This window comes from Eptatretus burgeri, chromosome 23 (assembly GCF_056783735.1).
Source record: "Eptatretus burgeri isolate ZD-2024b chromosome 23, Ebu_testis_v1, whole genome shotgun sequence".
NCBI lineage: Eukaryota > Metazoa > Chordata > Myxini > Myxiniformes > Myxinidae > Eptatretus > Eptatretus burgeri.
The window spans coordinates 492120-509619 of NC_140983.1; the positions used below are offsets into that span (position 1 = coordinate 492120).

The following is a 17500-nucleotide window of genomic DNA, read 5'->3' on the forward strand; positions in this document are numbered from 1 at the left end:
TGCACGTTTTTAATCCACCTGTATTCGAGCTCACGATCTTTTCCGGCAAAGTCCAGGAAGTACTTTGAGGAGAAGTCCGTTGCCGTTGACTCCGCCCCCTGACGCATTCGGATGACGTCATCACGTTTTCCCACTGCATCACTCAAAAACCTACTTTCATCTTATCCGAATACATTTTACTCGTAAAATGCTTCCCGAGATCGAGGAAAACCTCGATTTCCCACGTGACCCGTGTAAAATCGGTGTTGATATTTGCAAATGAATTAAACGCGTGAACTGTGAATTGGCCATCTGGGCCATCGTGCCTGCGTTGCATCAACACGACGTTTAACACGACCTCGTTAAAGTTATTATTTATCCCTCCATTGATCCATTACCAATCAGCTTGGAGAGCGCTCGCCAAGCGGCTTAAGCACTCAAGCAAGCATTGCATTCAAAACCGTTGATGAGGAACGGCTGGCTCGGCAAGCGTGAGCTCGCCCATTGTTCTTTCCCATCACCACCAACTTACACTCGCTCAGGTTAAATTACATCCACCAATCTTTTACCTAATTTATGTAAATATTCATGTTGTGTAATGTAATATATAGTAAATATTCAATGGGGAGCAGGGGAGGATGCACGGGGTGGACAAGATGGATAACGAGGGTAGAATAGATCGTGGTTTTGGGTTGGAGACACTCTGAGATGGTGAGGAAGAGCCGTCTTGGAGGTCTGGAGGGAGGAATGAGATTGAAGAGGATGTTGGAAGTTTGTTCCAGAGATGGGAAGAACGAATGAGTGGAGGTGAGAGCAGTGATCCCGGATTTAGGTAGTTTCACCACAAGGGGGTTGATTATGGAACGTGTGAGCCGTGCAGAAAATTGAAAAGGACAAAGCACGGAAGGAGTAGAGGGTGCAAGACCAGAAAGGAGGCGGGACAAGACGGAGAGAACACCTGCGATGGCGAGGTTATGGCGTGGGCACGACGGGCATGGCTGGCTTTGGTAGTCGTGGCACCAAACAGACGGCACACAGGCCAGTGGTCACGGCAGGTAAAGCAGGCAAGTGATGGTGGTAGAGGCTGTCATCAGCTGGCAGGTAGGTGATGCAGGCTGGCAGGTACATGATGCAGGTAGAGACCAGCAAGCAAGACAGCCGGCTTTCACATGTGCCGTATTTCTTTATTCCAAAAGGCGCGCCACTCAAGCGTGTAACAAACACTCGGTTGCAGCTCCACAGCTCCAAACATCGCAGGTTTAACAAACCCAGAGTTCGTTACCGAAACGTTAAATACTCTTCTTCTCTTCGGCGGAGCCAATGACGTCACTCACCTTCGCGCCTTTTCCAACGGACGTGAATGCGCGAGGAAGAAGAACCCTTCGTTTCCATGAGGATTGTCTTGAATCCACCGAACACATCATGGTGAGTTCCGAGTGCGGGTTCGTTCAGTTCACGCGACTCGGTTTGGGTCATTTACGTCAGATGACCCGTATCTTGCCAAAATGTGAACATGAGTGACTGATTTAAGGTCACTCTGAGGTGAACAGAACTGCTATCCACTAGGAGCGACTCCTTGAGGAATATCTGCCTACGAGAGATTCCAATGATAATCGTTTTACAGAGTGACCATGAACAATACGTGTTTGCCTCATAACGTTACCCAATGACGTCATAATGGCTAAAGCTTGACATATCAGGAAAACACTCATCGAGGACTTCAATTTGAGGTACTACAGGATATGGTTCCTAAAACTTGAAAATTTGACTTTGGGGTCAAATATGTTCGACCTCAGGCGCTAACCCTGAAGGTCAAGGTCGATCACAAACAAACACTAATAAACTGAGCGCTAAGCCATTTACTACATTCCCACAAAGTTTGGAGATGATTCGATGAAAATTACTCAAAAAGAAGGGTTTCATCGAACTCCATAATTGACTTCAAAGTGATCTTGACATTTGACCTTGACTTTGACCATTAAGTGCACTGAAAAGTATTCCAAAAAGACAACCATTTATGAACCCACAAGAGTTTCCAATGAGAACTTTGCTCTACAGAGTGACCCAAACAAGAGTTTCTGATGTGAACTAAATCAATGCAAAATACATGAAAAATGCAGTTTTTCGTCATAACATCGTCAAATGACGTCACATCGTCAAAATAGTTGTATGTTTGGAAAGCCCTCATTAAGGGCTTTAATTTGAGGTACTACTCGATATGGTAACTGAAACTTGAAAATTTGACCTTGGGGTTAAAAAAGAATGACCTTTCGGTTGACCTTGAAGGTCAAGGCCAATCGCCACCAAAAATTAATCAGCTGAGCGCCAGACCATGAACTATATTCCCATGAAGTTTGAAGACGATCCGATCAAAATTACTCAAAAAAAATAAGGGTTTCGTCGACTCCCCTGATTTTCGACAGAGTGACCTTGACCTTTGACCTTTAAAATTTTATGCGCTGAAAGGGACTTCTATAGGACTCTGATATGCGAAGTTACAAAAATTTCCAATGATAACTATGCTCTGCAGAGTAATCGATACGTGATTACAGACCAAAAAACAAACAAACAAACAAAAACAATCAAACAAAAAAAAAAAAACATACAAGCTGACTAACATATCTTGAAAAAACTTCGTTTTGGCAAGATAAAAATTGACCTTTGCATTACGTTTAAAGGTCACAAAACAATGTTGTGGACATTAAAATAAGGAAACAGGATACGTGCGAAAGCTTATTGGAGTTAGTTCGTCGAAGAAGGTCGAAAACCCGGTTCGATTCCCACAACTTGGAAAATTTGACCTTTGTGAACTTTAAAGGTCAAAGGTCAAGGATTATGACCTTTGGTGCAAAACTTCCTCTGGAACATTCCAGGAACAACATAACGTCATATAGGCTATATGGGATTTCACACTCCTCGGATTATCCAAACTTTGATGAAATCAGTGTAAAAACAAACTTGAAGGGGAGGCCACGGGCAAGATGTTCGAGAGAGAGCAAAATGGTTTCAAGACGTTTGGTGGGGAATGACCTCAAGATTATGCACAAAAAATATTGTCATCCTTGCTCTCAAAGTTTTGGCGGTCGTATGATTTTTATGTCAAAATTCGAAATTTTCTAAGTTCGTGACCTTGTGACCTTGACCTTCTTGACCTTGGGACGAAATTGAAAAATAGAGCTCCGTGAGGCTATGCAGGTGCCATTGGGCTAACCAAATACCGAAACACCTGTCAAACTCGACAAACCCCCTTGGAGAAGATGCAAATTGAAATTGGCGACCCCCTAAAAACACGTTTTTTGGGCGTGGCTCCGCCCATAATGGTCGCACCACGCCCATTCTCAGGAAAACACAAGATCATGATATAAACCTCCCACCAAAATTTTATCAGGATCGGATCAAAACCCACAGAGTTCTGCTCGGGACAGACAGACAGACAGACATAAAGACAGACATGCAGACAGACAGACAGACACACAACAATAACGAATATAGTGGTCACTTATTTTTTTCGTGAAAATATTTTTTCACTTTTTTCGTGAACCAATAATCAGATGGGAGATGTTTAATAAACACCTTTTTACCTGGTGATTTGGCTGTACACGAAGTTATTATTTATTATATCTCACCTGTACCCTTGATTATTATTAATTATATCTCACCTGTACTCTCAGTCAGGTCAGGCCAGATTAGATCTGTGACTTGCTGCAGGTATCATGTAAACCTGTACTAACCTGTTCCATGGTCGGGTTGTTGGCGACTAAACCGTCTCCCCCACCAGATTTTCTGGTGAGGAGGGTGTTTGGATATGGACACCCAGCAGGATTAAAAACAAAACCTGTCAAAGGGCGGAGGAGCTCCTTGTGAGCCAATGGCCATCCATATCTAGTGCCCAACTGTGTCTGCGGAGGTCCTCCTGCAGTTGGGTTACTTTTTATTGGAAGGTTGGTGGCAGGATTTGCACTCCGGCCACCGTAAAACCCTTCATTCCGCAAAACGCAAAAACGCAAAAAAATCTGAAAACCCACTCCGTGGGAGTACCTCGTGTGCAGCTTCCCTTCGCAGGGCAACTCACCGGATGACGGGATTGGGGCAAAGCCTTCGGGACCCCCAATCGTTGATGAAAGGAGGGAAACCACGGGGTCCCTGGGTCAGATTGCGGGAGAGTGTGATGACGCACACTCTCCGCTCTGCAGTTAGAGTTAATGGCTTGCCGTGCACGCTTGCGTGGTCTTGTGTGTGAAGTCAAGTGAGTGGAAGGATCGGGGATTGAAGACCTTAAAGGAAAGCCGTTCGCAGCACACCTTGTCCCATTCACCCACTCGACGTACGGAAGGGCGAACTAAACGAACACCAACGAGATAACTGTCTCGGAATCGCTATATGTTGGATGCCATTGCCTCGGAGGAGTTGCCGGCTTTGCACAACCGCAGCAACATAAAAGGGAAAATGTTTGAGAAGACAAGATGGTTGTGATGGTGAGTGTTTGGTGAGAAACATCATCATCATGCTTAAACTTTCGATTCCATGATTTATACCGGATGGAGTACACACACACACACACACACACACACACACACACACACACACACACACACACACACACACACACACACACACACACACACACACACTATAACGATGCTGATTCACAGGGTGGGTGTTGGTTCCATCAATGAGCGTACCTTCCTGTGCAGGTAAAGGTAAGTCACTCGTCTCATCAGCCAGGATTTGCTTGGGGAGGTCGAAGATCTCACTGAGGTCTTTAGAGAGATGAGGCCATGGTTCTGGAAAGTAAGATTAATATTATTATTAATATTATTATAATCGATCTATAATTCCAGCAATGTGTGTGTGTGTGTGTGTGTGTGTGTGTGTGTGTATGTGTGTGTCTGCGACCGCCGTTTCTCTACAACCGCCGGTCCGATCTGATTGAAACTTGCCAGGAATATTGCCGGGTACCCGCGGATGTGCCTTTTCAAGGTTTGATATTTATCGGACAAGCGGTTCCCAAGTTACGGCCATTTTATTGCTTTTTTTCAGTGTTGGAAAGGTGTATATATATCGCAGCTGAAGTGTCGTTCCACCTTATCATGCCATTTTTAGGTCATCTCGGTCGAGATGACCTAATAAAGCCGGACCATATGTCCGTACGACCGTCCGTCAACAATTTTTCTTTCCGATCTTGATGAAACTTATATATGTGGGTAGAGGTCGATGAGTGTTGCACAACGATATAACTTTTGTCCGGGTTCAAGGTCAGGGTCAAGGTCACGAGGTCACGTAAGTTATAAAAATCGCCATTTTTCAAAACCTTTCTCGTCTGCCATTCTACAAGATATTCGGCAACTGTTTTTTGATTATGATAGTAAAAAATATTATCTTGTATCTGACCGGACAGATTTTTGAATTTCCTTCCCGTTTGATGGTCACGTGATCTGGAAGATGGCCAAAAACGCCGATGCGATTCGCAAAGAAGGAAGGAAGGAGAAATGAAATATTAATATAAAACACATTTTTAGCCTTTTATATTTATACATTTTCCGCCGAAGGTGCAAAAGTTTCAAAACCCGAAATGTAAACGTCGGCATTTATTTTTTTAAAATATAATTTCGTGCGGCGCGCCAAAATGTCGAGTCACCTTTAACCAAACTGCGCAGTTCGAGCTGCTCAGTAGAACTGCGCAGTCGTCTTCGGTCAGGACTGAACATTGAGAACTTGTGGTGTTATAGAGATGACCGTCACCCCCACACGGGGGTATTTTTTTTCCCAAAGATATCTCAGAATAATGATAACAGCATATTAATAATAATAATAATAATAGCACAATAATTGGCAGTAATAAAAAGAATAACGTGATACAATGACCAATGTCTGTCAACCAATAACGACCTATATATTGTCTTGTCAACCAATAATGACCAATAACGTTTGTCAACTGACAGGACACGGTGCTATGACGTCACTAATGACGTCACAATTAATGTTTTTTTTTGCACGATTGACGCCACAATTCTTCTTCTTCGTTTGGTATGACGTCACAATCGACGCTGGGGACCTGAGTATGTGCCTTTTCAAGGTTTGATATCGTTCTTCATCTGTTTCAGCTGTTTCCCAAGTGTTTCCCAAGGGTTTAAAAGCTGTTTTTTTTCCCAAGGTTTGAATTAATTGTTGTGCTTGGTAGACATTTGTGAATACATTTACAGAGAGAGGGGCGAGAGAGGAGGGGGGAAAGAGGGGAGAGAGGGGGTAAGAGAGAGGGGGGCGAGAGAGGGGGGTGAGAGTGGAGGCGAGACTGGAGGGCAGAGAGGGAGGGCGAGAGAGAAGGGCGTCACAATTCTTCTTCTTCTTCGTTTGATATGACGTCACAATTGACGCTGGGGACCTGAGTATGTTTCCCAGGTGTTTCCCAAGTTATGGCCATTTATGATCCGGTTGGTCCGATCCAATTGAAACAATGCCCCGATCCAGTCGCCGTTTACGAGAGCGAAGGAACGAAGCTGCACCTACGGGCCCGAACTAGTAATTAACAATAAAACGAGAACATGAAGAATGAGTTTGTGGTTCAAACCTTCGTACGGAGGGAACGAATGATCGACGAACTCGGACTCGATCTTCCCTTTCAAAACACAAACAATCCATTAAAACGAGCGTCAGGAAGAACACACAACATGTCGGGACGGAGTGAACGTCACGTACCGGGTCCGGAATCTTCATCCTCGGGAGAACCAACTGGACGGACCACGGACCCGACCACGGGAGAACCTCCTGGACGGACCACGGACCCGCGGTCTGAGGACGAACCCCCCAGACCGAGCACGTTACCTCCATTCGAGCTGCTCGTGGATCCCGCGGGGTGTTTGCCGTGTGTGGTCTTCGCCCGAGAGATATCGGATGGCCGTGCACCATCCCCTACTGTAACGTTCAGTGCCGAAGGACCGGACATTGTTGACGACGAGACGTTCCGAGAGAAACAAAGCACGTGATCATGAACCTTGTTGAGTCACGGTTTCTCGGTGGTCGATTCGCCACGGGTCAATCACGTGACGTAGCAAATCACCGACGAGCAAAACGGAAAGATCAACATGCGGATTCCCCACACACGACGCGTCACTTCCGGTCACGTGGACCATGTCGTCGTCACCACAAACCGATCCGACTTTGATCTCCCGCCTTGTTATATGTTTGTGCGTGTTCGCACGGCATGCCACATTTCAGCTTCCCACGCCCTTCCAAACCACGTGCAACAACAACCTCTTCAAAGTGGACAACATCACCTTTTTTGAATGATGCAGAATATGTACAGTTTTCTCAAAACTTTTATATTTAAAGTGTTGAGATTTCTCAAATTTTGACACGTGATCGAGGGTGTCATTGTCCGTGTGCCTCGAGCGTTTATTGTTTTCGTACAACGAAAAATGAACACACGAGAGGCTATTTCAGCCATTCCACGTAACTTTCTCTAGCGGTCACACGAGTCAGCCTTCAAAGTGCTGTCATTCAATGAAGAATGATTCATTCGGATTTATTTTTGGTCCACATCCAAAGGGCCCAACGTTCTACAAGCCTGGAGAAATAAAATTCCGAATGAATCATTCTTCATTGAATGACAGCTCTTTGAAATCTGTGACTCGTGTGACCGCGAGAGAAAGTTACATGGAATGGCTCATTTACAGTTACAAGAAAGTGGCGGATCACAAAAAAAGGCAATTTTTTTTATTCCAAGTCACAGTGACGGACATTTTAAAATATGCTCCAGCTCGACATCACACCTGCACTGAGTCCCAACTCAAGCTTGGTGATGTTTTCCTTTGGGATGTTATTTCAGTGTTCACAGTGTAAAGCGCCCTCCGGTGGACGATCGGAGGAAGTGCATTTGAACAAAGCAATTTTCATAACTCGGTAATTATTATTACTAGTGTGGACCCGTACGTGTGTGCCCGTACGTGCAAAAAAATTTTTTTTGATAATTGTCACGTCAATTGTGACGTCATAGCACGTGTCCTGTCATTAGTTTGGTAAATAAATGGCCATAACTTGGGAAACAGCTGAAACGGATGAAGAACGATATCAAACCTTCAAAAGGCACATACTCAGGTCCTCAGCATCAATTGTGATGTCATATCAAACGAAGAAGAAGAAGAAGAATTGTGACGTCAATCGTGCAAAAAAAGAAGAAGAATTGTGACGTCAATAGTGACATCAAAGCACCGTGTCCTGTCATTGGTTGGTAAATAAATGGCCATAACTTGGGAACCGCTTGTCCGATTAATATCAAACCTTGAAAAGGCACATCCTCAGGTAACCAGCAATATTCCTGGCAAGTTTCAATTCGAAAAACACAAGTTCTTGCTGCAATGGATAGAAATATAAATAAATGTGGAGCCAGAAGGAGGAGTCCACTACCAAGCTTATACATATACATCCTATCTGTGCATTTTTTGGGGGTAAATTTACAATAGAAGGAAATATTTCACTGATGAGGTAAATTTATTTTAAAAATACCTCTTGTTACATCGATTCGCAGAGCTGAATCAAAGAACACCAAAAAATATGTGATATCATCTACTCCCTGGGTAACTACGAATCACGAACATTGAGCTGTGTTTGTCAGCCCTGACGGTATAATCCGTAGCAGCGTCAGAGTCTTTCCACACGCTGTTCTGCTGTTCTGTGCGAATAAGTTTGAAAGTACCGGATAATTAACATTATTTTAGTTAGTTTTCATTTCATTTATGTGCTGTATCACGTGGTTGGGTTTTCGTATATCATGACTCGCCCGCGAGGGGTGGCAGTAATGTACATCCGGGCACGGAATAAAGCGCAGTTACTGCTGACGCTCTCACTCTCCGTGTTCCGCTGCACCTCGGACATTACAATTGCATTAATCAGTTGTCCGGATTCAAACCAGTGTCACCAGTGTCCCCTTGTCCTTTCCATAAACAAACTTGCAGCACGCAACTGTTCTGAATTCCAGCCCTTGAAACCTCAAAGCTGTGTATGAACATGTGCCATCTTTGTCTCGCAGCCCGCTGGATGCAGGGCAAAGTAACCGTGGGAGAGTTGTTGGATTGCCAATGATCCCTAAGGCCCGATGGGGGTGGGGAGGGAAGCCCACTTGCCCGGTTGTTTCTTGCTTTGCCTTGCTTTCTCCGCCTTGGAATAGATTTTATATATTAAAGTTTTGTAGTGTGACTTTTAGTGTGGTACAGGGTCTGACTGCTGTGGTTGGTCCCTGTGCCACCTCCGCATGCATGCGCTGTGCTGCTTCAATAAATCGTATCATTCGAGAATCCTCAGTTGACTCACCTCAATTCTTGGCCGGGATTGAAGGGTCTTCACAGCCATCATTTCTATTTTGGGCGGTGTATAAATTTGGCTTTATTTCGATTGAGCTGTTAGGGTTAGGGTGTTAGGGCTCGGGTTAGGTTTAGGGTTAGCTGTTGGGGTTAGGGCTAGCTGTTGGGGTTAGGGTTCAGGTTAGCTGTTGGGTTAGGGTTAGTGTTAGCTGTGAGGGTTAGGGTCACAGCCCGTGACGTCATCGTCGGCCCGCCTCTCACTGGCACTGCCCGTGACGTCATCGTCGGCCCACCTCTCACCGGCACGGCCTGTGACGTCATCGGCAGCCTGCCTCGCACCGGCACGACCCTTAACTGCCGTCCTTCTGTTCCTGCCGTCCAATGAGTGAATTTGTCCTTCCTTGTCCCACACCCAACGTGTCCACCAAGTTTCGTCTGAATCCGTCCACAACCTTTTGAGATATCGTGCGATATATCGGTTTCGGCCAATGTCTCGATGGTGAAGATTCGCCGAAACAAAATTATCAGATCCGGATCCGGATTCGAATCTGCACCAAAATCGAATCAACTCTTCCTTGTTGCATACCCAACGTGTCCACCAAGTTTCGACTGAATCCGTCCACAACTTTTTGAGATATATCGGTTTCGGACAATGTCTCGATGGTGAAGATTCGCTTAAACAAAATTATCAGATCCGGACCCGGATTCGAATCTGCACCAAAATCGAATCAATTCTTCCTTGTCGCACACCCAACATGTCCACCAAGTTTCGTCTGAATCCGTCCACAACTTTTTGAGATATCGTGCGATATATCGGTTTTGGAAAATGTCTCGATGGTGAAGATTCTGCTCAACAAAATTATCAGATCCGGATCCGGATTCGAATCTGCACCAAAATCGAATCAGTTCTTCCTTGTCGCTCACCCAACGTGTCCACCAAGTTTCGTCTGAAGAACAATCGCTCGATTTGTATTTAAACCAAACTGGCTACGGATTGCGTCAGACTTCGCTCGGTCTCTGATCAAACCCAGTCTGTAGCTGGGGGTATATCCCCACCTGGCAAGGCACTGGGGTACTTTGGTATCGTGATCTTAGGCGCGTGACCCGAGACCCGTGATCCTACACCCTTCGTAAGGCCATCCAACAGCCTCCAGTAAATGGTCAACACCACTCACATGATAGGCAGTGCACAGACAATCTGTATAAATGTTTCTCACAGACATACACACATACACACATTCCTCACTCAATCCCAACCCTCACCCCAACCCTCACATTCAAAATCTCAACCCCAACCCTCGCCCAACACAATGTCCGTTTTTTCAATACGTATTTCAACAATATATTTTTTTGTATGTTTTCTTTTTTCTCTTCTTCCAATTCTGTCTTTTAAGGCTTTCAGGTTTGATGACATAGAAAGGGGGAGTAAGAAGTTTCCTGCACTTTCTTCCCAGAACTTTCTTGATCTTGCTCCCATCAAGCACCATCCAACAAAGAACTACATCGATAGGTTTAGATCCCAAAAAGTGATAGCATTTCAAGTCTCCAAAATAAACCCAACTTTCCAAGTCTTCAAGGGATAACTCATTTCCTGATTTTTTTTCAAAATTTGTGAGTCTCCAAGGTAAAACTTGTATTCTGGCTCATCAAGGTCGAGCTCGTTCTGTGGGTCTTGGTCGCTCACAAGGTCTTCAACCAAGCCAACAATTTCACCCCAAGTTGTGGCAAAATCGGTATTTTCAGATACAATTTCCTGTGAGAGAAAAGAATAATGTATTAATTAAGTTATTTTGTTATTAAATGAGTCTATGCTTAAATCAAACTTTGAAAATAGGAAAATAAAATCTTACCTCAACAGATAAGAGGTTTGAATGCAGTTCATCAACTTGAAGGTTTAGTTCCATACAAGTAGTAGAGCTGCAAGCAAGCACACAGCACTCCATTGCCAGCAAAAAAATATGTTTAAAATGGAGCCTGGGCTTGAGGCTTTTATAGGGAAAGACTGTTGGGCATGGTTTCCCTGGGCAACCCCAAGCAAGCCCAGGCAAGCCTTGTGAGAATGGAGAAATTTTTTTTCAAAATGGAGGATTGTTTGAAAAAAATTCCCTGACAGCCCAGACAAGCCTTGGAAATTTTTTCAAAACCATAACATTCTAGAATTTTATCATGATTTCTTTGTGAGTCAGAGATGAACTGGAAATGATGTAAGAGTAGGCGGGGCTTAGTAAAGTAGGCGGGGCTTAGCAAAAGTGGGCGTGGCTTATGGGAAAAAATAATCTGAGGCTCAGGAGGTGGTCAAACAAGAGCATTCAGAGAAGTTTTTCATTTCGTGATGGAACAAAAGGGGTATCCTAAAAAAATATAAAGATTCGAATGTTTTATTTTTAAATATTCTAGATGGGGATTATTGTGCAAAGAAAATTAAACTATTGAAGGAATTTGAGAATGAACAAATCTTTATAGGTTCAATGAGTGAGCTAAACAATATGCATTGGTTATTTGAAAAAGAGTGTCCCGAGGTTAAAAGGGGAGACAAATAAATATACCTTGAGATAAAAAGGAGGTTTATTTTTAGGGGAAAAAAAAAATGAATCGCTGAAAATCCCCCATTCACTTCCATGGGGAAAAGTGAGCCAGAATCAGTATATTCACCCTACTCAGCTTGATTTGATTGTTTGGTCTTCGATTTTTCTTTCCCAGCACTATGAGATGTTCCGCATATTATGAACTTCTCTGTCATACATTTTAAATGTAATTTAATGAATGATTTTACACAATGACGTCATAATGTGAAAGTAGAAGTGATTCATTGAATTTTGGCACCTTTGCCTCACCTTGCACTTCTTGATGCCAAAGAAATCAAGTGCGTCACAATTATTGGAATCTCCAGCGATGAAGCTGAATCTATGGTTCTCTTACTCTCACACCGGTAGTCTCTATATCTTCTCCAGGTTCATCTCTGGTCCTGCACCCCTCTGCCTTGCTCTGTACCCCCATCCCCGAATTTTGCTCCGAAGGGCTTTCTCGGTCTTCCAGTAACCCACTTCTGTTGAAACTCCCAAAATCCAGGTTCTTTGCTCACCTCGACTCATTTGTTACTCCTTCCTTCAGCCTGTGGAACCAACTCCCTCAGACTGTTCAATCTGACTCTTCCGTCTTCAAGACAGCTGTTCACCAACACCAACACCCCCCCCCACCAATCCATCCCCACGATCTTTTCCCCCTCTCTGAGCCTTCCTTTCTCCCCCAAGCCTTCTCCAAAATAAAGCTCTCCACAAATCGACCTCTTCCTTTCCAGATTAACGTGCTTTCCCCCCTTATTCCTCACCATCCTTTTCTTATGCCATCTCCAGTTTTGCCACCCCTTTATCCACCCACCTCCCGATGATCTCATTCTTCCCATTGCCCATTCTTAGTCCAAGTGACCCTCCATTGTACCTCTACCCTGTTGTAGTTGTGTCTCCGCCCCCCCCTTCCATGATGTTCTTTTTGTTCTGTTATGTTTGGGTATTTTCTATGTTTAAAGTCTACCACGAGTGTCTAAAAAAAAGAAATTAATGATTGTTAAAGTTGTTGGTTTTTTGTGGGACTTCTCTGTACAATATAAAGTAGATCGTGGCAGATCTTCCAGATCGTGGCAAGTCGCTTACTGACCCGTATTGCTGAAAACGTTGAATCAACCGACGAATCATGAAATCCGAAGGGGCTTTTCTGGCATTGAAGTGTCAGCAGTATGTTCTTTGGGTGAGAATAATATTGATCGATGAAAAGTAAAATAAAATTCCATTATTTTTCGTTCTTTGTTCAGTTGTGAATTTTTCCATGGGTAATTTCCAAACGTTGATCTAAATTGTGAAAAGAAAATAATCATAAATTATTCCAAAAACGGAAATGTGATTTATTTTCGAAATCTCGAGGTTACTTTTGGGACATCCCGCTTATTATTCTTAAAAGAGAAACATGTTCAAGCACATCAATGTAATAATCATGTTGTATTTGAGTACATTTGTCATGAAAGGGTTCCAATAATACATTTACTTTTCAATCAAGTTTAATTGGCAACATTTTATTTGTTTATTTTTTTATCACCCTCAAACCCATTATGCTAATTTTGGAGAAATTTGCATCGACAGGTGCAACACATTCTTTTTGATGCATTCCTTTTTTGGGTGTGTACAAGCATCAGACTGCTGCGTCCATTGCTCCTGAAAATAAGCACTAACCCGGTGTTACATACAGGAAACAAAAACATGTGAGTACTGCTTATGTGCCGATATAAAACATCGTGGTTATATTCCTGAAATAATTCCAATTACATTCCCACTCCTCCCCAACACCTTTGGGTGAATTAACTGTTTTTCCTCAAAACTTGATGGAATCAATGGAAACTTGCACAGGCACAACATCGGGGTGCCCTCATTAATCCCTGCAAGTTTCAGCTTCCTCGATCAAAGTCATGGACATGCAGGTGTGGAAGAAAATAATTATATTGTTGTGGATTTTCACCCGCTCGGCGTGCGGACGACCGCACTACCTCAAGGATAACACAACCTCAAGATTCACAGCAAGGCACACGAATAATTCCCGTTATACATCGGTGGGGAAATCTAACCTGGACACGCACTAATCGACAGAACTGATCTTCGGGGAACCTGATTGGTGATCTGTGAATTTCCACAACCGTAACAATATTAATGTACTCTAAATTGTAATCGTTGCTGGTGTTTTATAAATTTAATTTTATGCTATAATTCCAATTGGCTGTCAGTGATGCTTCCCTTTAGCCAAGAGTCTTTTGACCTAAATGTTGATAAAATGTCTTGCTATGGAACAAAGTGACCTGGTTGATAACAGTAACTTTTGTTGTGATTACATCATTTGCTTTTCACCGAGAAGACACGTATTGCAGTTGGAGTTCTTTGTTTAAGTCTTAACAGCCCCCATCCACTCTCCCTGTAAGCATTAAAAATAACAGAAATTGTAATCTTGTTTGAGCGCAAGCCCGTGTGGAAGTATACCACCACAGTGGGGTGTACTCCTTGGCTTCCAAGTTAAAATAAAACTCTCTGATGAAATGTACTTTCACGTTGTGGAAAGTGAATTGATCGGTGTCTGTCATTTGAATAACAGGATTTGCATCGAGTCGGTTAAATGATTGATTAAAAGTAATGGAACAAATAAAACGTTAAGATAATAAATTCCACAACACAGGCATCTCGATTTCTTGGTGTTTCCCTTCCCTTTCCTGGATTTTGACTTCCTGGTTTCTTTGTCCAGCTCAGAGTAAGACTTGATCGTGTTGTCGTTGGTTTCACCGTCTGTGGTGTTGTTGTTGACTGTTAAGATTCCGGGAGTATCTGTTCAGCTTGCGGATTTGTCTGTGTTTCTGTTCGTGTTGTTCGCCGACCGGTTCGGTCCGGAGTCCAAATTGCTGGTGTTTCAGAACACGTTGGAGAACTGGGACTTGGTTTTGTTGAGATGCACTTCGGTAGTGGGGTAATCTTGGTCCGATTCCTGCTGACTCCATCACCTCTCCTGAAGGACCAAGCATCATCTCTCTTGAAGGACCTCGAGGCTCATCAACATATACAAAAAAAGAGACAGTCTCCCCCATCAGGTTTTCTGGTGGAGGGTGTTTGGATATGGACACCCAGCAGGATTAAAATTCATGAAAGCTCTATTCACTTCTGAGTTCAGGCAGCTGGTGTTTCAGAACAGGTAGTGTAAGTGAGGATGTGTTTGCCTGAGACGTACCTAGTAGAGGAGTACTTGGATTGAGTCCGTATTCTCTCCGCAAGTTTGAGGCTTTCTGGTGGATTTCCTGTTCCTCACATCGATCTTTGATGTCATTTTTTATTGTGGATAAAGTTAGACGTCTCCACTTCCGGTGAAACAAGGAAAGTGCACGCAGGAGAAGGCCATTCGGCCCATCATGCCTGCGCCACATCAACACTTTAATTGGGGGAATGAGGAGAGGAGTGTGGATGAGAGAATGTGACACACCTCGGGATATCCCAAGGGTGGAAAAATAAAAATGGGAAAACATATCTTTTAATTATTTAAATAAATAAAAAACAAAATGCGAAATTTCATACACACATATCTCTACTAATAAATGTCACTATGTGTGTGTGTGTGTGTGTGTGTGTGTCCCCTCCATAACTCCAAAGCCATGAAACCTAGCAGCCTGAAACTTTGCGTGCACACTAATGGAACTCGAAGGAAGTGCAAGAGTGAAAATTGAGTGTTTGGGTTAATTAAAACACCTCTTTTGAAGATAATTAACGGCGTTATTTAATTATTTCCTTCATCAGGCGATCCTCGGCTATACCGCGCTCTCTGGAGTCTGAAGGCGTTTCCTGGGTAACCTCGCTGGGGTCTGAAGCCGCCATGTTTTTGGCCTGCTCAACCATGCCTTGACTTGGAACAGGCCGCAACGATTTCTTCATGATAAAGTTTTCGTTTTTCACTTTCCTCACTCATATTATTCAAAACTTGTCCATCATAGCTACGAATCGCTGGGTGCATTTCTATGCTTATAAACGCGCAGAGACACCAGCGTTCGTGACTTTATTTCATTTCCGCACGTGCCATAATCTCGAGAATCTCTTAAACTAAGCCGATTTACAAAATTTAAGCTCCAGAATTGAACTTAACAGCAGTTCCGACTTCTTCAAAAGTGTCCATTTGTCCAATTCCCACATATTTGATATTTTGAGCTTCTCCGGGAGGTGTGTGCTTCATATGATGGTTTGATTATTGCTCATCACGTGCCAAGCAAACCGTTCCTTATCAACCCTTTCGTTGGAGTGCTTAAGCCGCTTGGCGAGCACTCTTCGATATTTGCATTGTCACTGAATACTAGATATCGATCAACTTGAACAATGTCCAGGTGCCACTCGCCTGTGATGGCCACGTGTTGTTCTGAAGTCACTTCGGCACAGATTAATACAATTAAAACAAGAAAATGAGCAATCAGTGATTGCAGACCCTTGCCAGGACTTGTTTTATGTGGTGTTTGTGTGGTTTTGTGTGGTGTATTTTTGTGGTGTTTATGTACTCGTGTGTTATGTAATTAATAAGAGACATAATTAGAACTGCTACCTTATAACTGCTGCCAGTGATGACCGGGTACCAAGACGTTCTGCTTTGATTGGACACCTGACCCTGACCCATGACGTTTTTTGTAAATTATTTTAAATTATTATTCAATTGAATTCAGAATGGGATTAAAATAAATTCCATTCAAATCAAATGGAAGACCAAACAGATACGAGTCCTGCATTGGAGTAATCAGAAGGAATCCGAACAAGGAAAAAGCAAAGATGAAGTCATTAGGAGGAACGTGGACAGGGTTTGCATTTCAACGAATACTCCTCTACCCTCAAACCCATCATCAGTGTTTGTAAATGTAAATGGAGTCATCACTGTTTGGTGGACGGTACAACATACAAAAACATGAGGTGGGAGTGGAGGGAAAGCCAAAGGCAGAGGTATTCCTGGGGGGTGTGGTGGAGACAGGGCAGTGCATGGAGAGTGAGGAATAGAGTTTTTGATGAAGAGAGCAACTCCTCCACCTGGACGAGGCTCAGGTCTGTCATACTTTGTGCTATGGTGGACCGTTTTGGCTGTATTTCGGGAACATACGTACATATATGTACATATACATTCATACAAGATGAGAGTTTTAGTTATACCAGAACGTGCCCGTAAAATAAATAAATAAATAAATAAATAAATATTCAAACTGCGAACAACAAACAACAACCACACAGGCCATTTCTTCGCTCTCGCGTGCCCGTACGTGCGTGGCCCGGAAGTTCGGATATTATTCGCAGTTACGATTATTCGCAATTTCGTTTTAATACCCAAATATTCAATTAGCGCCAACGTATTTTGCCTTTTCGCAATGTCATCACAAGGAAAAACTAAAAGAGAAGAGAAGAGAGAGAAAAAAAATTACTTCCTGGTTCGGAGCACACCAGCTCACTCTGATGTTACCGAAATTTATACACCGTCTAATATGAAAACGATCATAACTTGGGCCATTGTGTTTATCTATAAATGCGCATAAGAAATCGAGAAATTATTAGAATACACGAAGTCATCACTCTCCGGAAGCCCGTATGTTGTAACCCGTAATGGGGAACACGGCTGAGCTTCCCTTCCCCATCGGCCACGCCCACGCAACAACGTGTCTTGTCATTGGTTTGGTAAATAAATGG

General features: G+C 43.3%; 1 protein-coding gene and 1 pseudogene across 2 annotated transcripts in view; one reads left to right on the plus strand and one right to left on the minus strand.

Moving 5' to 3' along the window:
* Positions 1-122, minus strand: part of LOC147007906 (F-box/LRR-repeat protein 4-like) — an 11483-nt gene extending 11361 nt beyond the window's left edge. The window contains exon 1 of the mRNA XM_085865993.1: positions 19-122. Coding sequence (XP_085722119.1) covers positions 19-107 — 89 coding nt within the window. The 5' untranslated portion in view covers positions 108-122. The remainder of the gene's footprint in view (positions 1-18) is intronic.
* An 873-nt stretch (positions 123-995) lies between these two features.
* Positions 996-17500, plus strand: part of LOC147007907 (tubulin alpha chain-like) — a 188392-nt pseudogene continuing 171887 nt past the window's right edge. The window contains exon 1 of the transcript XR_015053815.1: positions 996-1080. The product of XR_015053815.1 is annotated as a tubulin alpha chain-like (transcript). The remainder of the gene's footprint in view (positions 1081-17500) is intronic.